At 37.3% G+C, this 21,300-nt stretch overlaps 1 protein-coding gene across 3 annotated transcripts in view; it reads right to left on the bottom strand.

Moving 5' to 3' along the window:
* Window positions 1–2,911: 2,911 nt before the first annotated feature.
* Window positions 2,912–21,300, bottom strand: part of MARK3 (microtubule affinity regulating kinase 3) — a 61,919-nt gene continuing 43,530 nt past the window's right edge. The window contains exons 14-18 of one of the 3 annotated variants that reach the window (XM_035551245.2): window positions 19,009–19,112; window positions 13,205–13,462; window positions 10,773–10,799; window positions 5,746–5,790; window positions 2,912–3,531 (exon numbers count right to left, since the gene is read on the bottom strand). In XM_035551245.2, coding sequence (XP_035407138.1) covers window positions 3,186–3,531; window positions 5,746–5,790; window positions 10,773–10,799; window positions 13,205–13,462; window positions 19,009–19,112 — 780 coding nt within the window. In that variant the 3' untranslated portion in view covers window positions 2,912–3,185. The remainder of the gene's footprint in view (window positions 3,532–5,745; window positions 5,791–10,772; window positions 10,800–13,204; window positions 13,463–19,008; window positions 19,113–21,300) is intronic. The other 2 variants (XM_035551246.2, XM_035551247.2) reach the window with 2 other exon arrangements.

The raw sequence follows: 21,300 nt of genomic DNA, 5'->3' as shown, positions 1-21,300 counted from the left end.
ACCAGATGCTGTAGCTTGAATAAAAGTCACGTGCAATGCACTTAGACCAGCAGCACTAGCTGTTCCCTTAACCTACTCCCTAGATCAGCAGCACTAGCTGTTCCTTTGAACTACCTCTCCCTGTTTCTCAGCATGGTCCAAGACCTTAAACCTTGTCTTATGTCTATTCCATGACAAGTAAAATAAACCAAGGCATTTTAAAAAGCCTAAGTATAGATAGAATTTATATGAGGAAAAGTTTATCTGAACCTATTTATTCCTCTTCAGTGTTCAGTTTTTCCATGTACGTATCTATAAAAAACACTTTCATTTAAAGCAGTCAGCCTCTCCCATAACTCTGAAGACATTTTTCTCTACCGATTAACCAAGAGACATCTTCAGAATCAGATAGATGACATGGGTTTTAGCCATGCAAAACTTCATTCACAAGCTCATTATAAGCCCTCCCCTCACCCCAACACTACATTCAGACCACATTCCAGGACACCAGTCATGTTATTACAAAAAAACACTCTTGGGCTGCTAGACATGCATCTTAAAATGCCTAGACCCACTGCTACATCCTTACCACATGCTGGCCTCTGATTAATTTTAAAACTCATCTCTTATGCAGAGAGAAAACAGCTGTAGTGCTGCAAAGCTGTATCAGCAGAAGCACTGATAGACCTACACTGATCCTCAAAGCAGATGAATAAACAAAAAGGCCTGCATTCTTGGAAGAAGCTGAAGATTTGAAGAAGTTTGCAGATCTGAAGGAAGCAGTTTCCTTTCCGGGCAGCTCCTAGAGGCTTGAACAGTAAGCGTGCAGTATGATAAAGAAACAAGGGTATATTCTTGCAACTTGGTAATTTTACAAGGTATTTGGGAAGGAATCTGTTGAAAACTGTTTCTGATCATATTAAGTCATTTTTTTAATACCTTAAATACAGATTTACTCTCAAAGAACCTTTTGAAAACACCTTAAGAAAAATACTTAAGTACAAACTTTAAATATCCAAAGTATGATACTGGTGCACTTTTTAGAAACAATTACATACTTAACAGGTGAAGTAGGAATGGAGTATTTCAGAAAACATTTAATATGAAACCTTTTGGAACTTCCATCAAATACAGATTTACATCATTTATCAGAATACTTTTTCAGCTCAGACAACAAAGTGCACTGCCAGGTGAAAAAAATACATTTGGAGGAGTGCTTAAAATGTAGGAAGTGAAACGATAGGTGACTCTTCACCTGAGAAAGTACAATGACTGCCCTGAAATGTCTTATTGCTATTACAAAATGGAGTTTTCATGGCAAAAACCATACCGAGCAGCACAGGCACGGGCAGAGCACTGAAAGCCAACTGAACTCCAACTGAACACCTGGAGTTCTAAAGCCATGGCAGGATACAGAATATACAGAGAATAAAATGCAAATTCAGGAATATTTACTACATTTAACAACTATGATTACCCTTTAAACTAGCATAATCAATATCAATGCTTAGGGAAAGAGGGGGGAAGTCTGCTGCCTTCACAGACTACAGGTCACAAGAACTAACTTGCAAAATATTAAGGGGTTTGCATTTTCACCTCGTGTCAAATCTGAACTGTGTACTATGAATAACTATTAGCTCACTGCAAATTTAAAATGCAAATTTCGGCTCCAGTTTAAAGCACATGTGAAGTACATGCTCAAGTGCCTCACTGAAATATAGCCATAAAACATCAATACAAAAAGTCAAGTAGATAATGCGGGATATTATCTACAGAAGTCCTTCATGAAATAAATTGAGTATCACTAGGAAACAAAGCCTGAAGAAATCTCTTGATTCTAGTCTGCAAAAATCAAATCCAGCTCACCACAGTGATGGTTAAGAAGTGGGGACCATCCGATAGTAGCTTCGTGTCCTACAGAAAGCTAGTTGGCCATCAGAGTTCATCGGGGTAGGTTTCCACACTGTAAGTCACAAAAGTGACAACGGACTCCTCAGCAGAATCTAGAGACACAGCTGGCATAAAGCCGTCAAAAGCAATACAACCAGAGCCAAGTGGAAGCACGCTGGAAGAGAGCTGCAAGGAAAGGTTCAACTGCTGCTGCCTATGGCTGTAGTTTAGTACGCTGGATGTTACAACGGAGGAGATCAGTAGCAAAATTAGATTCCCACTTTTGGGTTTCAATACTGCAGACACCCAGAAAGCAAAGTACTGCCACACCTGCAGCAATACCTCAGAATGGCACTGACTCGGACGTGGTGACTTGCATCAAAACATGGTGGTTGTCTGAGAGTCCTTTTGTGCTTTGTATCAGCCTGACCTAGTCTAACGTGGAGAACTTGGTCTGAAAGAAAAAGTCACTAGTCAATGTTTAGCGCGCTGCATCGTTCTGTAGAGGAACTGTGGAGCAACAGAGAAACGCTCTTAGCTGCAATCAATACTCATAAACCAAAAGGACAAAGATACAATTTTAGTAGTTTAGCAGAAGCAGAAGAATGGAAGCATTTACCCAAATTTTAATGCACAAATCAACTACATTTTAAAATTTTGATTCAGACTTAAATAATAAATAGGTGGGCAAAATATAATGCAAGACTTACTCAGTAAAAGTGAACTTTTAATAATCTCATGAGCTCTACTTAGAAAACAGGACTAATGTTCACAACCGTAAATCCAAACCCTTCACACACTTTCTTTTTTTCCTTAACACAGCAGTGAACTGTAAACCTGCGTTTACTGGTTATCTCTTCAGTTATTTTAAATATTAACTCAAGTGTTTCCTCCTTGGCCATTTCAATTTTTAGCACCAAAATTAGCCCAAAAAGAGGTACTGGTACAGGCTCGATGTTGTAAATGAATTGTTTACATATAATACTTTATATATTATACACACATACTGTACATTCACACGTCCACACAAACAGGAGGCATATTTAAATGAATATATTCTGTGTTTCAATTTGTTGTCAAAGACTTAGGAGCAATGGAAATAAAGCAGAAGGGGTAATATTTTACATAGTAGGCAACTTTAATGCTGTAGTGCACTTATAAAAAAGTCCAACTCTCCCTCCCAGCTCAGCAGCTTTTTTTTTAATATCACTATTCAGAAGGATGCAGAAGTTATTGCCTAAATGTTATTCTATACATTTCCATTGGAATTCTCAAAAACACTTGCTAACTAATTTACAACTTAACTATTTTTCTTGTTACAGCTTTAACTCATTGGCAATTTTGGAAGCAATGTTTTTAAAAGCTATGGATGTTCCCGATATCCGCTTAAAGCGAACTCCATTCAGGGACAGTCTTGGCAGTTTACACACCTCCATCTCCCACTGTACAAGGTTTTCCGCATGCCCATCTCCATGGACGCAGAAAAGCAAGAAACGCTCTCTCTGTTCATAGTCACAATTATTGGCATCCAGGACCTTTCGGATTTCCCTCATCATGTCATTGGGATCCATGGAGCTGGTGGTTTTCATGCTCCACGTAAAACGCAGCGAGCGAGGCTTGGCTTCCTTGTTTTCATCCTTCTGATCCACAGCTACATTGCGGCTGAAAGACAGCAATTTATTAGTTAGCAGGGCAAGAGACTTCCTCCAAGTTCTGTGTTAGTGAAGCAAACACACTCAACACACACTACTTGTACAAAAGCAGTGTCTAGGGGCTCTGGCTGTGAGCAGCACCCCATTTTCCTCACAGCTACACAAACACACAGTGAAGATAAAGCATTAGCGTTTGGGACTGAAACAAAAGTAAGGTTTGACTTGTGAAACAACTGGAAGTCATTGGAGTCAGGAGCATGAAGGAAGTTACCTTACTGTGTAACTACACACATCAGCTATGATTCAGTTTGAAGCTGGGTGCTGCTCAAAGTCCTATTCTTGGGCCATGTGGCCTGGGGCACCTGGCATCAGCTTGGTTCTAGAAGTTTCTGGAACTTCAAACAGCTGCTTGGTGATGTGTGACAAAATATTGTGACAAAATGGCGCCCAGCCCGCCCCACAGGAGTGCTGGGCCATGGGAAGTACCCACACAAACACAACGGCAACAAGCACCTCCTCCTGTGCAGGAGGTTGGGGACCAAGGGCTGGAAGGGCCATGGCGTGCCCCCGCAGAGGCAACCAGCAGGAAGGAAAATGGAGCTCGGGGTCCTGTGCTGGGTCACCTGCCTGTTGACCCAGGCCCAACACTTGCCACCCAGTTCTGGGCTACATGGGTTTCACTCTGAAATCACTATTTTCACAGATAGGCGTTTGAGAGGTTCGCTGAAGAACCACTGTATTGTAGGATATTGGAGTTACTTTCAACAGGGTGGAAATACTCTGTCTTTAAATTGGTCAGTGATTTGTTTACCTACATTAGTTATTGGTATTAAAGTGATGAAGTCTTTCACTGCTGGAAGCTATGCAACTAAGCACCTTGGAGTTTGAAATGCAGGAGGGAAAGTTGGAAGTCACTATTAAACATCTTGACATTGTTAGCAAAGAACCTAGGTAAAAGGGTTCCTACTTTCCTATTACTGCCGCAGTTTTAAGAAAGCACAAAATACTGAGGCTGCATCTCCCAAATCTGCCTTTTTTTTTTTTAATCTTTTCCCTTGGTAAGGAGAAATAAGGTTATTCAGGATAATGAAAAAGAAACATTCCAGAAATTTCTAGTTCATAATGATCCTTCCACTTTCATTAAAATCAGTGGTTGTGCAGCTAAAGAGTAAGGAGCCACATTTGGACCTTTAGGATAAAAAATGACAGATTTACTTTAGGAATGTCTACATGCTGTCAGTCATCTCTTCAAATTTACTTGTTCCCAGGGCAAGAGATTTTAATATACTGACAATGATAATTTAATATTTTCTGAAAACACGTAACCTAATTGACCCTACACCATGCAGTTTAGGCCTCATGTTGAACTTCAAAGTTCAGTTTACAATTACTAAGTCAAACTCTTTCTTAAAATATTTGGCAATGAATTTTTGGTTACATGATCCCTTCCTTCTCCCAGCATTAAGCAAACAACTATGAAAAAGTTACACAAAAAGCAATAGCAAAGTCAAAACAAAATAAATCTATCACAAAGATAACACATTTCATAATTTTACATTCTATTAGAAAGACTTCCAGTAACTGTGAGAATCATAGGATTATGCTGTCAAATCCAGCTATGTGGTTTGCCAGATGTTACAAACATCAGCAAGCAAATTAAAGAGTATTTTCTTTTAAGGTTTTAATTTAATAAAGCTGCAAGAACTGGCAAAAGGGATAGGGGGAGGAACACCAACTTTTATTCAATGCTCATTTTATTTCAGAAAGCCTTTTCTACTTGAAAACAGTTGGTGGAATGAACACAAATCTGTTGATTTCTAGTGTTTTTTGATATGAAGATTTGAGGAAGAGTTTAACATGAAAAATAGCTTAGTCATTTGTGATTTTGGAGATGAAAAATATATTTTAATGTCCTTCAGCGGTTATCCCACACATCTGCAGTCTCACTAGACACCATTTACCTACAGATCTACAAGACAACAGCAAATTATAAATACTAAAATGCAAAAAAACACAAGGGAAAAGGCAACATGAAAGATGAAAGTTTAGAAACAAGCCAGTCAATGCTTTAATAGCTGTTTCGCAGACAAAAATGCTTCTTTGTTTAGTTTCAAAGCCTTAAACAAAACAAAAGCTGCTGCCTGAAGCCACTGTGCCACATAATCAAGGGGATAAAGGTTCAAACTCACCTAAGTAACATTTTAAACAAAAATTTTACCCTCACCTTGAGCCCTCAAATCTCCCGTTCCTCTCATATTCAGTCGGGAGCCTCATTGAAAAGAATGCAGAAGCAAAAGGAAGTGGGAAAGAGAAGACAAATCTTACACTACAATATACAATATCTGAATAGTTGCTCAAAGACACTGTAATCATACCAAAGTTGTGTTAAAATACAAAGCAACAAAGATGTAATGAACTTACTAGATTAGAACAAATTCAGAACATAGCATCTTGCCAAAGTGAAACAAAGCCTGTTAGCTACAGTTTTTAAAAAGACCCTTAGCTACATTTCACATTGTATGCTTATATAAAAACGTGGTAAAACTCATTAAAAAAGCTGAATAACTAAAAGTATAAAACATTAAACTAAAATTGCAACATATTAAAATTACTTTATCATTTAATAAATTCCTGCTAAATGATACATACCTCCTAATCATTAAGCTATTTATTTAAAAAAAAAATCACGGTGCTTGCACACACACCAAATACCAAAGTATTAGATGTTTAAACAATACCATACCATTTAAAACAAAAGAACAACATACATATATATTTTAACAGAAGTTTAGAGGTAAATCTGAGATTTCTCATGCTGTGATAGCTATTAATTCCCATGCTGATGCATCTTCTACATCCAAAAGAAAGCCTAAGCTTTCTTTTTGTACTGCTTAAAGTTGCTGATCACTAACATACCACTACCCAGTATCAAGGAGAATTACGGGGAAAATCATCATCTTCCTCTACATTCCTATTATTGCAGTACAATGTCTCTACACCTCAGTGTTAATTCTGCTTGTAGGGAAGCCATCTTTATAAGACTCTTATCAATGCTACTCCGAGTTAGTACAGGGCTTTACCCAGTAAAGTAAATATATTAAAACACTTTGGCTATCAGGCGTCTAGGGACAAGAATGTAGGACAACGAGCTTATTTTTTGATGCACATCATATTTGTATTAGGTTGTGTGAGGTGTCACAAGGCTTAATTTCCTCATTTTCTTCCTTTTAAGGTGTAGTGGTAAGGAAACAGGCCTTTAAGATCAGTGGAAAGAGCGCTCTTGCTCTGTACAGTCTTGTTGCAACGGAACAGACACTGCAAGAGTGCACTGCAGAACGCAGTGACAACACTTGCTGTGCAGGATATGGAGTTCAAAATCCATACCGCAATATAAATATAGGTAAAAAAAACCGCTAAGTCACTCATCGTGTTGTTCATCACCAGAACATCCAGCTAGAACCCTATTCTGTGAGGTACTGCACAGCACAGGGTAAGATGAGATGTCTGCTAGGAAATGTTTTCCATTGACTAATAAAATGCTGTAACAAGCAAAAGGGATACATAAGGAAGATGGTGAGAAGAAAACAACTGACGAGTCCTCAAATAAATCTAGCACTTCCAAATGTGCTTTATTGGCAGTCATTTTCATCACATTTTTATATTCAAGTGTTAAAATTCAACCTTCTTAAAGGGGGAAACTTCCAGTTGTTCCCCGCAGTAACACAGGAGGATGACCAACTCAAAGGCTGCAGCCTTCCCAATTTCCTTATTTACTTGACTGCAGCCAATACTTCTATCTGATTTCTGAAACCCATGTTAAGAGTTTAAAACATCAATAGCACTGATGATCATTTAGGTATGCATATTAAGATCATGTGCTACTCTGCTATGGTGGATACCAGAGAATGTACAAAAAGATTGATTAGGTCTGCATGTACAATCCACGAACTCATCTTTTACAACAATTTTGTAAGACTGAATTAGGAGAAGGTTGGCAGGGAAAGAATTATTATTTGTACCAACTGAACAAATCCACCACACCTTCCAGATGCTGGAAAGAGAGGCTCTTTTTACTAGGGAAAGCAAACAAGTGTGAAGACACTGCACGACAGAGAAATTAAGAGTACTTGAACTTTAAAGTGACATTGTGTTCCTACAAAGTGGAGGCAATATCTTTAAGAGCTGCAAGCATTTACAGATCATTTCACTTCAATTTATTTTGATTTTAAACTTGTCAAAGGCTGTAGAAAATGGGATGATAACCAGAATTCCCAATGACAAATAGTCTTACTGTTACTGGCACCTGTCCAGTAAAGTTTGAGGAAGTTATGTTCTCAGACGTTTTTAGGTTGAATGGTTCAGGTTCTGAAACACTGTAGTCTGAATTAAAGAAAGATCATTAGTTAAAAAATACATGCCACCTTTAAATAATAACACTATTTCATGGGAACCTTTTTGAAAAATCTTACTTTATTAAGTTTTTCTGTGCATCAGTGTTCCACTCATTTAGCACCAGGAACTTCTACTCAGTGACACGCACTCTCAAATACGAAACACCAAACCAGAGAACAGTGCCCGTCTCTCTAGATGCTCCTTCCTTCACGAAGGAAATGGTTACAGCACAGCACTCATGCCTTGGGAACATTAACTTCCTGTGCTGCCAGTATTGTTTTGGTGGGTCTGCAGCTCAGATGCAGCCCTTAGGGCTCCTCACTGCTAACACAATTGTCACTTCTGTAGAAACCACAAGTTGCTGTGTTACGTTCTAAATTTTCTGGTTTTGCTTGTATTGTTACATAAATTAATTTTATGGACCAAGATGCTCCTTCGTCTTCAGAATGGAACAAATATATAGAAAAGTTACGTTCTCATTTGTCAGGCAATGCCTGTAACACTCCTTTATTTTTAAATTATTATTTTTTTGCTATAGGGTTTCTGAAAGGCTTTCAAAAATAAGAATGTTTCCATATATCTATCCTGAGTTATGCTGTGTTTTCTGTTCTTTACATCTTTGTATGCTCTTTGTTAAAAATCCAACTAAACATAAAAGAGAACTGTCTAAAATGATATAGAAAAACATCAAAAAGGGCAAGATTAAAATCACACTAATTTACGGAAATGGACAAAAGATGCTGCGGTAAAATCTAGAACACAGAAAGTGATTTTTGCTGTCAGAAAAAAGTTAGCTTTCCACAATATGCATATTGGCAAGCACAGTGCATAGTACAAGGTTTTATATATGTATATATACACATACATATATACACACACGTATACAAGTATATATACACATATGTATATACACACATATATGGATATATACACACATGTATATGTATATAGTAGCTCTGCGTACCAGGTACACTAGTAGAACTAAGTTGTTTAAGAAGGAATGACTATATATCTACTTTTATTCAGCTCCTCAGGAATGATGCTGCAGTACTGTACACATGTGGGTTACAGTAGTTCTTGCAGTATCAAAGATAGTGAGTTTAGGTGAGATTCATAGCATATGAAATAGGAAAAAAATGCTAACAAATAACATTTTCAATTTAATTTTGTACCTACAAACAGCATCAGGTGCAGAGGGATACAATGCACATGTAAAACAGAATTTAAAAAGCACAGTCTGGTTCTGTGTAGGTGGTATAAGACTCTGCAAATCTCTTATTCAAAAGACAGCTGCTGCAGCTTCCATTGAACGTATTTCCACTATAGTCTAAAATTTCTGGCCAACTAAAGATTTTTTAAAAAATAATTAGAAGTTACTGTTCTTTTTTAAATCTCAAAGTTGAAGAGTAGCGTTCCAGTTTAAATCTGAACATTTTTCATTTTAGCGTTTTTCATTTTTCTTCAGAGCAACAGAATAGCAAACTTACACGCATCCAGTTGTGGCGGTTACACAGATCACAATACTTTGTTTTAAAATGAATGCAACTACAGAGACAAAAGCTCCCTTTTACCAAGTGGTATGTGCCTTGTAGCTCTTTATGCATGATGGGTTAGAACTATTGCCTCTGCTCAGTTTCATCTCTATACTGTGTTGGATCTTTTCTTTCCTTAACTGTCAGTTCATGCATGTTCCTTTTCTCAAGCTAGCTGTGACAGTGCCAGCCAACCCAACCAACATCAGTTCTAAACATTGTCATGTTTGGAAGTGCCCTGATAATTATTAAAGTGGATTGAGATTTACTTGTTTAGCCAGGGGGAGTACCTTTAGACTATGAACAGAATAAACCCAAATTTAAGCAGCTATTAACGTATCTCAGGTCTTTCTAATTCTAAATGCTTCCTTGAAATGGTCTGACTAATTTCAAATTAGTAGTACAAAGCCCTACAGTTTGAAAGATAAACAGATTACTTTTTTGGCACTGATTACCTATTTTTGATCAATATTTGGAAATTGGAAGCATCATCCTTTAAGGAGCTCCAAGGAATGATTCAACATAACTGAATATTGCTGGTACATAATGAAGATTCTGCTGGAAAATCTACATGCAGATCAAAATTGTATAACCAACTTTAATGCTCCATAATGGATTAAAAAGATATAGCATTCCCAAACTGTAAGGCTAAATTCAATCCTTTGGGCTTGAAATGTGAATTACACTTCTCAGCTTTTTCCTTTTGTTAATACATTAGTATAAACATTATACTTTGCTTGTAACTGAAGTGCTCTACTTGTACTTCAGCTGCAATTTACTTCAGCAAATGCATCCCATTTTAAAATAGTTATTTGATCTTCAATCTTCCATATAAAACAATTCACAGCCATGTTTTTTGTTAGATTCACAGCCACGTTCAGTTTGCTTTCTACTGTATCAACTACAGACAATGCTTCACAATGACTTTTTTTTAATGCCATAAAACAGAGAATGTAAGTTTAGCATTACTTACCTTTATTTGCTTGTAACGTTATGTTTTGTTTATATTTTCATCACTGTTATCAAACACCTCATTTTTCAAACATAAGCATGCTAAGTGTATTAGTACGAAGAACAGAATTACTTTGGTACTACCAACTCTATCAAAGAAAGAAGAATTCACAAGGCATGCTTAGCATCTTGTTATACAGGTGCCACAGATTCTTAGAAATCATCATGAGTTAATGGATTTATTCTATGCTTTCCTCTCAAGAAAGAAAGTATTTAGTTTTCAGCAGAAAGTTTAGTTTTCAGAAAACCAAGGCTAGAAAGCCAAATCTGTTGTTAATTGCAGGAGCCGCTTTTTTTAAATATAAATAAATCCTACCTTTTGATAAACCTGAATGACATGTTTCTAAAAGAAATTAAGCCAAAATAATAATTAACAAAAATTTTTGTACAAAATAAATTGAAAAATCCATTTAGAGTGAAGCATGCAAAAAGACCTTATTTAAATGCACACTGAAATTACACTTCAATACATTCCAAAATTAGGCACATGATTTAAGGTCTGAAGACTTTGAACTTTTATTTTTTTAGCATGAATACTTCCAAACTTATTTTTTTCTAGGAAATACATCACCAGTAGTTATTATATGTTAACATACGTACTGGTTTCAAAATACCTTAAAACTGAAAATGTGCAAGGTCACAGAAAAACTTGCTTGGATTTTCCTCACTTAATTCGTACAGAAAGTAAAAATCAGTAATTCCAACTACTATTAGACCTTGAGTACCTTCAAAGTTAGATTTCTTCCTTCCTTCCTAACACTGTCATCCATGTTGTGCTAAAAACTGGCTTAAATACTTAGCTAATTTAGTGAGAGAAGCTGTAACTGTTGCCTACACCAGAACATACGTAGTTAATAAGCAAAATGATTTTAATCACCCATAGAGGAAACTCGAATCAAATAACGTTTTTTTGTTTTGTTTGTTTTTAATTTAAGAGAAGAAATGTAACTGTGTATACTTTGATGGGACTGTCCATTTCCCAAGTACATTGTACCTACTATAACAGAGCACCAACTGCAAGAGGTCCTCCAAATGCAAACTTAACCATCTGTAGCAGTGCTATTGTGTTATAATTGCGTGGTTATTTAATCAAGTCCAGATGGAATTTAAACTATTGCAAAAGTACTGGGGGAAAAACTTTTTAAAGCAAACCACACTGCACTGCAGAAGTTGAAAATCAGAAGTAATGATAGAAGTTTGACTGCTGTCTAAACAAGTGCGTCACACTGAATGATAAATACTGTGTTCCAGCAGCACAAGTAAAAAGCTTGCATGTTCACAGTTTGAGTGTCCACATTTGGAATGTCAGATGGAAAATTAAGTAAGGGTATTACAAACAAAAGTATAGAGGGAAAGACGTGAGAAAAGGATGCATCTGATTAAGACTTCACTTGACAAAAAGCATAAGGCTTTATGGAAAAAAAATGAATTTCATCTTTTATCTCTAAAGAGAAAAAAAAGTAACTTCCTACAGTGCATTATTTCCCAGAGAAGCACTTGCTGAGAATGCTGAGTAGCATAAAACATTTACCAAAGGGCTAGGCTGTCCTGTTTTAATTTTTCACAGAACTCGAACTTCCCCTTGCCTTTTTTTTTTTTTAAATAAATTAATTCCCCAAATTGAAATCAGCCAGTTGTGAAAAATTGGGAGTTTGGCTTAATATTATTTTGTAGAAACGGGAGACTAGAAAGAGGATGCTGGGGGGGAGGCAATGTACAGTCACAGAATGTACAGGAGGGAAATGGCTTGATGCCAATATGATAAGCCTAAAATAAATGCAAGCATACCAGAATCAGAATGATGTATTTCAAAAAGTTTCACATAATGAGGAGGGTACAAAAGTATGGAGATTATCTTAAAACAAAGATAAAGAAACTTCTGCAAACACAAATTGTGGATATCTGAGTGATATATGTATGTGATATATGAACCCGCAGGTTATAAATATGTAAGGAAAATAGGTGTTTTTTCCCCCCTTTTAGTCTCACCCCGACTATTTTAGTGTTTGTGGGAACTAATGAAATCATACAGATTTGAAACCAAGAATCCAATTAGAATAAAAACTGTCAGGAATAAGCAGCTGCTTAAGCCAAGCCTTGGCTAGCCCAACACACCTTCACACCAAAACCAGAATCTGCACATGAACTAAATGTCAAAATAGGATTAAATCTTTCAAGGCCTGACCAGACTGCTGCCTAGATAGAAACTGTAGTACTGCCATTACTTTAAGATGACCTACGCTAGTGCTGCTGCCAGAAGAAATTGTTGTCTCTTGCCCCTATCCTTTCACCTGTGCTATTTCTACCCGTGAGGAAACATCAATAACCTGAGACTGGGAGAAACAGCCTGAGCTTCTATCACATTAAATATCAAGACTGGGATCCTAGTTCATACCTTCTACTGAAAGACCATACGGACAGAATGAGCAGCTTTTGAACTGAGCTGCAGTATTTCATCTCAGCAACATTAGTACCCCAGACGTGATGATTATAAGCCCAGAATAATCAGCACAGACCAAGCTGTCTCAGTTTTTAGCAATCGAATCAACTGGTATAAAACTAAATGGCTTTCTGTAACTAAAAAGAACTGAAAAAAAACATAGGCAGGTGCATTTTAAGTTGCAGATATATAGCTAAGCCGTTGACCAGGGAATGTGGACAAAACAATCTAATGAACTACTTGGTAATTTCTACTATCTGACAAAAAGAAAACATTCCTGGATAGCATCACTGCTCTAAATGACTTACCTTCTTGTTAGTTTCGAAGTTAGTTTGCTAAATAGATTAGTGGAACCCCTGGTTCGAGTCTGAGAGAGCGGCGTCGCTTCGTGGGACAGACTGGGGGAGGCCGGGGGTCCGTTGTAGGTAGCAGTGCGACGCTCTCTGAGCTGGCCGTGGAAAGTGCTCCGACTAGCCGTTCCTCTGGGGAAACGAATACGATCAGGTGTGGTTGCACTGCTTATGCTGTGAGTTGAAGCAACGGGAGTTCTTTGATCGGGAATAGTGCTAGAGCAGAAAACAAAAAGACAACGCTAGAACTTCTTTACGGAAGCATAACAGTTTTGCAGGAAACACAAAACACTAAGTTCTACAGTAAAGCATAAGCAGACACTTTTTTATAGGCCAGGGTTGGAAATATCAACACTATTACAGCACTGCATGGAATCAAAATTTGTAAGTTAGGATTAAAAGGCTGTCGAAACAGAAACCTACATAGGCAGAAAAATGCAACACAAGTATCCTGGAAAAGACCAGATAAACTAGGCATACAGTGTTTCACTGAGCAGACTGATAAAAGAATAGATGAGTGAAGTTTCCTTCCAGGAAAGAGAAGCAATGCATAACTTTAGGACCTCTCCCTCCACATTCTATCCATCTTTGAAAAACTTGCTAATTTGAAAATATCCTACTGAAAATTCTCTACATGCGAACGGTTCCAAGTAGTGAAGTCCTTCAGAATACACAGATTACAGTCTCCCAACAAACTTTGACAATAGGGAATGTCCAATACTCCTACCGCTAAAAAAAAATTAACGTTCATTATTGCAGGATTATGTCACAAACAGCCTGACACACCACAAGACAAATGTAAACAAGACTAGAAATGAGGAAACACACATCTTGTGGGCAATATATACTAGAACACTCTAGGACTAAAATTCCACAGCACAAAGTTAAGAAGCAGTGGGTATAAGTTAGTTTCACAACGATTTCAGGTTCTTACATAGGCCTGAAGTTATCTGCGCCATTGTCTATTGGAGGCAACATCATCTTCGTGTGCACAGAGGCTGACATGGACATCGACTTCTGATGTCGCAGCCGAACACTGGAGAAGGATGTAGTACAAACTGAAGCAGGGCTAGCTGCGTAAGCGAACATTTCTGTCAGGCTGTGAGGGGGTTTGGGTTCAGGCAGAGGCAGAAAGAAGAGCGTGATGGACCAACAACAAACTACTGCATAGAAAAAAAAGCAAACTTTTCCTTCTATTAACCAGTTTGTGAAAGAACATGAACTCTATTGGCCATCTTATATGTAAACAGCAGTAACTACCCTAAGCTCCTCTCAAAAAGCATCCTTACTACATATAGCACTTGGCATCTGTGAAGTGATAATTCTCGTATCAATAGCATTAGTTAGCAGTGCCACCCTCCTTAGCTGGGGAAATGTACAGAACCTGAATAACCCACTGCTCTGAGCTCATGCACAAGTATAAAGTACTAATGTAATTTGTATCGGTCTCAACATTAAAGAAATGCATTAAAAAAAAACAACGAATGCACTTTCCAAAATTGACCAAAGATAGCTCCATTACTGCAGTGAAATAATCTGTTTCCAGAAAGTATCCATGTTTAGAGAAATCAATGCAAATCGGACAAGCATTCGCATCTGGACCTACATCTAACAACTCAGACACTTCATGGGCACAACCAAGAACAGTATCATGACATTTAACAAGTCCAGAGATGTCCAAACAAAAAAGCTACTATTAATCAACCTGCACGTATAGGAAGAAACGAGTAGCTCTTGTTGTTCTCTGAAGGAGAAGGTATGACTGCTGAAGAGCATCTCATTGGTTGGCTATGAACCCTGAATTCTTCAAGTTAAAGTTCAGGATTTGAAGGAAGGTCTACAGTGCTGGCCAGCAATCTGTCAGCCTTATAATATGGTAAAATAGAAACATTAAATGTTTTTCTTACTTTGCACCAAAACACTCTTTGCAGCCTTCATATTATCTAGTAATAAAGGGGATGGGAGAAACCTGAGAGGCCACATGATATATAATACATCTTAAGTTTGCATTAAGAGTAAGTCAGTTATAACTCCAAAATGTTGTTTGAGGTTAAGAAATCAATAATTATCAGTGCATTTCATAACACTGCATGTTCACTTACAAGTTCCTTCATGGCTACACATACTCAAATTCAAGTCCTGTTGTTGCATTCTGATCCATCAGGCTTTGGAGAGGAGAATGCTAGTTCAGCTATGATTATCAGCTGACCCATTTCTTGGACCTAGCTCTCAAATTACTAGTAGAAAATACCTCAGAATTCAGACATCAGAACTCCTTGCTAAAATAGTTAACAAAATCTGCTCCTTTTGTAGATCCTGAAGAAGTTAAAACACAACTTCATGTGAGTCATGCCTGCATCTCTTTACGCTGCTGAATCCAGCAAGATGCCAGCTACAATCACTGCTAAAACCAGGTTTGCAAAATAGTCCAGCTTTTACATTGTAGCAAGGTATTAAGAAATTCCAAGGAAATGAACATTCATCCCAAAAACAACACCCCAAAGTAAAGTAATCCTCAGATATCTGGTCACTAGCCACTCAAGCATTTCACAATTATAGCTCCTTTCCTACCAGTCTGTTGCAAAGGACAAAAGAGAAAGAATCTAGATTTATAACACATTAGACACAGGTTTTACTTCGCCTTAGATACCTTTAGTCATCTACCTCCAGAGATGTGGTAACTAAAGGTATCAATAAGGTACCAGAGCACATACTAAATTATGGAAGTTCTTTCTCTGAAGCTTTGCTGGAGATCAACTTCCTTGGATTACCAGCCAGGGAACGTAGAAACAGGAAGCTAAAATTCATCAATTAGCACCAAGGCTTATTGAAATCTGAGGCTGTTGTAAATCATTTGTGTTACAAATGATTTAAAGCAATTGCCTATCATTATGAAGAGCATTTAACGAGTCCCCAAGTGCATTAATTAATGCTTAGGCTTTGGAGGAGAGCCAAGAGTCATCTCCAGCAGAATACCTGTGTTGGCCACACAATGTGTTGAAGTAGGGATGTGAAATTAAAAACCCTTTTCTATCAGTCTGGCATGGGGTCTTCAAGATTGCTTTCTTGAACATCAGCTCCACTAACTGACTACCGATTCTTGAAAGTTTCCATACCTCCAAAACCAGTCCCTTCTCAGAATTCAGTGTGTAAAATAAAAATGGAACAACATTTTATTACCTTTTCTACAGAAAAACTGGAGACTAAGTCTGTGCATCCTGCCTTTTAAAGCGTCTCCCAAGTTTTAATTGGGTCACTGTCAGCATCTAGCTACAGAAAATCAAAAATCCAATCTGCAACAAGCCATTCAAAGTAATTACTCCTGCCTTTAACATTTGCTACCAACAGACATTTCAAAAGCACAGAAAGAAATTTTAACAAGACCCTGGATTTTTACTAAGCCTAGAATCTACTTCTGATCTTGCTTCACAGAGAAAAAAACATTACAAGTTTCTGAAGTTACTCTTTACCAAGTTGAGAGAAAAATATTGATATCACAAAAACACACCTGAAGAAAGGCAGAATTCATTCTGAAGAGCCAGTCCCATCAATAGCCATGTTTGCTTAACCTGCATTAAAGGTCTGCATTTCATGCGATCAGTCAAGCCTTCGCCCAGTTACAGCAACAAAATACATTCAGATTTAATTCTGCAAACCTCTACAAGAACTCTGAAACTGTGCCGAAATGAACGTGCAGTTTAACATTGAAGCATTTCAGACAATGAGAAGTCTCCAACTCTAAAACAATTAGCAATAGTCTCCTTATCTTCTTTAACCCTCTATAAAGAGTCAAGAAAGTAGTAAGCAAAAACATGAGATAAAAGCTGTAAATTTTTTTCCTGATAGCCAAAATATAAATGCTCAAACATTTTAAGTGATCCAAACAGAGGTAGAGTTTGCAGGATGAGCAAATGATGTCTTGATACCATTTATTGTATTGACAATAAAAGGTAAGTTACATAAGGATAACCAATTATGGAACTAAAATAGAACACAGTTGCCAAGTACACAATGTAAAAACTCTGAGCTTCAAACCATTATATGACAAACTAGAAAGGCAGTAGTTTGCTGAGAAAGTCAAGGCTGGGGAAAAAAACAACTCCAAAAGACAACTCCTTAGCAGTATGACGTTATTCCTAAATTAAGAGCATACCTGATTCTCAAGCATTCCTAGTAAATAATAACTTGGAAGAAATATAATAAAGAAATTGTCAAGATATTGCAAAGATATTAGTTGATGAACAAAAATGTTATTAACAAACCAAGAAATCAAGTAATCAAATCTGATCAAAACTATTCTGAACAAAGATTCATTTTCAAAATGTGTTGGGAAAGAAAAAAGCTATTAACATTTCAAATAAAATAAAGGATGGTGAACTTCAATCTAAACAAACTTGGTAACATTAACAAGGACTAACCAATGAAGTCTGAGACAGACACACTAAAAGACAGTACCAAATAGCTGTGCTGTACTTCACAAGACAGTTGACTGTGGGCCCAGCTGGCCAGCTAAGACTTTTGGCACTCTTCAAAGCTAGGAGGAAGAGAGAGGGTCAAAATCATGTTCTTTACCCTAGGCTCCAGAGGTCAAACAAGGGACAAACTTTCCATTCAACATCACAACTTCATCACTCTTCCTAATATGCTTTCGAAAGAAAGGGAAAAAAAAATATGTGCAAAAAATTGCAAATCTTTCACCAAATTCAATACACGCTAGAAGAAAAAAAGTATTTTCTTCCCACATTTTATTATATATCCTAAAATTAGGAAGGGGCAGGGAAAACTCTGGAGAATAGTGGAGAAGGTATACACTCCTCCAAGCTTAAGCATTTTTGTTAAGTACTAGCTATCTTAGTGCTCTCCTGGCAACAGTCAACTACTCAATTGTTACCAGCTTTTGACACTAGCAAAAATTCTGTGAAGAACAGTTGGCTGTAACTTAAAACACTTCTGCCACCCAGGAAACTTGGTGGTATTCTCCACAAGCGTTACTCTACAGATAATGTCTATGTTCACTGTAATATCTACATTCTGCAGCTCCCCTCAGTCCTTGGTACACAGGAAAGGATGGCACTAGTGGTGCCTGTGGTGCTAACACTTGAGTTAGATGACTCCAGTTTCACTGCAGGCTCTAGTCAGGCTTTCAATAAAGTAACAGTAAACATATTGTTCCTCTCTGTTTCCACTCAGAATATGGAGACATCAATGCTTTCCTTCTCAAGATGAGTTCTGTAAATACTGGGAAGCAATTAGACTCCAAGAATATCACTACTGAACATTATCAGTTCAAGATAATGGCCTATCACTATTTCATCTTTGCTTTAAAAAATTAACTTTTTCCTTGACGCTTTGCAGGGAAAAAAATAAATTCCAAATAATCACAACTGCAAGCACAGTTTAGAATGAAACGTAAAAACAGAATGGCCCAGCAGAGATATACTTTGTAGCTTGACACTAAATAAGCCTCTTCTGCAAGTTTATGTTGTTTGACCACAGGAGTTAATCACTCACTTAAGATGATGGCTGTACAAATACGAGATGTATTTAACCAAGCATTAGGATCTTCATTCTGTGTATAAAGACTGCACGAATTAAGCATAGAAAAAAAACCCACAAACATACTTACAGGTGATCCATAACCAAAGATCTGTACTCACCTTTAGGAATTACTCTAGAATATTATTGATTTTTAAATTAGGCATTACAATATTTTGGAAAAGTGAAGACAAGGGACGTACATCATATGAAGACATTTCATATACCTGTTCTCCTTGCCATTTTGTATCACTGAATGCCTATCAGCAGTGGTTCTTTCACTACAAACATATGTGTTGCGCCGTGTCATTGCTCCAGGGGCAGTATTATTCTACAATTAAAAAACATAGGCTTGTTACTCCCTGCAAAAAGGCTTTTCTAGTGTTAAGACTACATATAATTTAAGGCTGTTTTACTTCATGCTACTTCTACACAGTTATAAAACTCGCAATAATTCAATAACTAGTTAATATATGAACACCTTCCAGTATTTTTAAAGAATAATGCAATAAAAAAAAAATCAAGTTGTTCTTGTATTTCATGTTGATGGCTCAAAATCAGTATAGCTTAAAGTTTTTAATTACCAATGTTCTGAATTACAAATTCTCAGCATGTACATCATTCACCTGAGAGAGTCTATTTCTTTATAGCCTATTTTTGAAATACTTTACCACTTGTAGATTGTGGAATTTCCCTTTAAGTTATGATCATATCCTTAAACAAGATAGCAAAAGTGAAGGCTTAAGAAACAGATATGGTAAAATTCAGTGGGAAAGTAAACACAGACTTTTAAATATTAAAATACTATAGAACACTCGACAAGTTTTGAAAAACAGGGAAGAGTAAATCAAATTAAAGAGACAAATTGCAGAGAATTTTAATAAGACATTGTAAAAATATACATGTAAATACGAGCATAAGACATTGAGGACAAGAGAACCAGGGGAATTTAAGCTACAGACCTTATTTTATAGGGGAAAAAAGAAATAGAATTACTTTGCCTCTGTCTTTACAGAGAAAGAGGGTGGAGATATGCCCAAGTTGGCGGTCAATTTTCCAGGAACGACTGAGAAGCTAGGTAATTCACAGATAACAGAATTATAAAATGTTAGATGCAATTACTGTAGGGAAAGTATGGTGGTCCAGATAAACATGCACCCCCAGGTTGTAGAGGAAGTAAAAGCTGCCAAGCCGTATATTTTTTCCCCACCCCAAGAACATAACACAACAAACTGCATATGGTTGGAAAGTAGAAAAAACCTTTAGAAATTTTCTTTAAAGAAAAGGATCACGGGGCAAAGCAGGAAGCAAAATAGGATATTAACTTTAAACGTCACTGCTGGGGAACATCTTGGAGGCTAGCTTAAGGGAATGACTGGTCAGCACCTGGATAAGCACATGTTGAGTAAGGATGGCCACTAAGAGTCAGGCAGGGGACTTCATGCTCAACTAACCTTTTGGAGTTCTTTGAAGAATTACTGCTATGATAGGCAAGGAAAATTCAATGGACTTTAAAAATAGCATTAAGAAAACATGTCACAAACTGGTTACATTACAGCATCGTGGGAGGAAGGATAAAAAAAGGGAAAAGGTAGTTCAAGCACAGGAGAGTAGCCAAACCTTTTTTGTTTCCAAACCTGAAATAAAACTGTTAAGTGGAATATTCTTGACAACAAGCAAATGCTCCTCCTGTGCCTTCTATACACACAGCTTTTGCTGCCTTAAGGCAAAATATTGACTATACAGTCAGTGAGTCTCAAGTAGCGCAATTCCTGAGTTGCGGATTTAGGAATGAAGTCATCTCGTCTATTTAAAAGACAGACAACTTGTTAAATGTCTTTACATGAACATACAAACAGAAATGAAAAAGTGAACTGCGCAATCTCCTGGCATTAAAAAGTACTAAGAGCATAAAGAATATTTTAGATTAGCAGAACTGAGCACTTACCCAGCTCTTTTTCTAGTCTTTGCCTGTGTTCTAAGACAGAAGTATCGGGATACTTTTTGTTGTCTGGCTCAGATTTCAGAGGTTGTGACAGGAGGTCTAGGCATTTCAAGCTTTCAAATTTCAGTTTTAGCAAGAATACAGTCTTTAGGTATAGGAGCCTTTACACTTTTTAGTGTACAACCTTTCATGATTTGATTTAGGCAGCTCTTCAGCTGTGACTTTTTTTTGTTGTTCAGCCAGTCTGTAGATTACTGATCTCTGGACATGACTAACTTGCACAGGTGCACAGAACAGGACGCCTGAAACTGGTGTCAACAGCATCACACACACTGATGGAATGACAAGACAGAATTGAGCTAAGTTCATCCTCGTGGCATTGGGTGCCTTCTTTTCAGGAGGTGATGACAGTGCAAAGGTGCATTTTAAGACTTCTGAGCACATCTACAAAGTCCCAGCACAGCATAAAGGATGAATTTGTGGTACAAAGTCCTCCTCTCTTCCTAGAGCAAGTTTTATGCTTACTGTTTAGACAGGCGATTTTCACATTAGGAGACAGCAAGATGAGGACTGA

The sequence above is a fragment of the Cygnus atratus genome, chromosome 5 (genome assembly GCF_013377495.2).
Source record: "Cygnus atratus isolate AKBS03 ecotype Queensland, Australia chromosome 5, CAtr_DNAZoo_HiC_assembly, whole genome shotgun sequence".
In the NCBI taxonomy this organism is placed as follows: domain Eukaryota; kingdom Metazoa; phylum Chordata; class Aves; order Anseriformes; family Anatidae; genus Cygnus; species Cygnus atratus.
The sequence above is the reverse complement of the archived record's forward strand: the minus strand, read 5'-3'. Positions and strand labels throughout refer to the sequence as shown.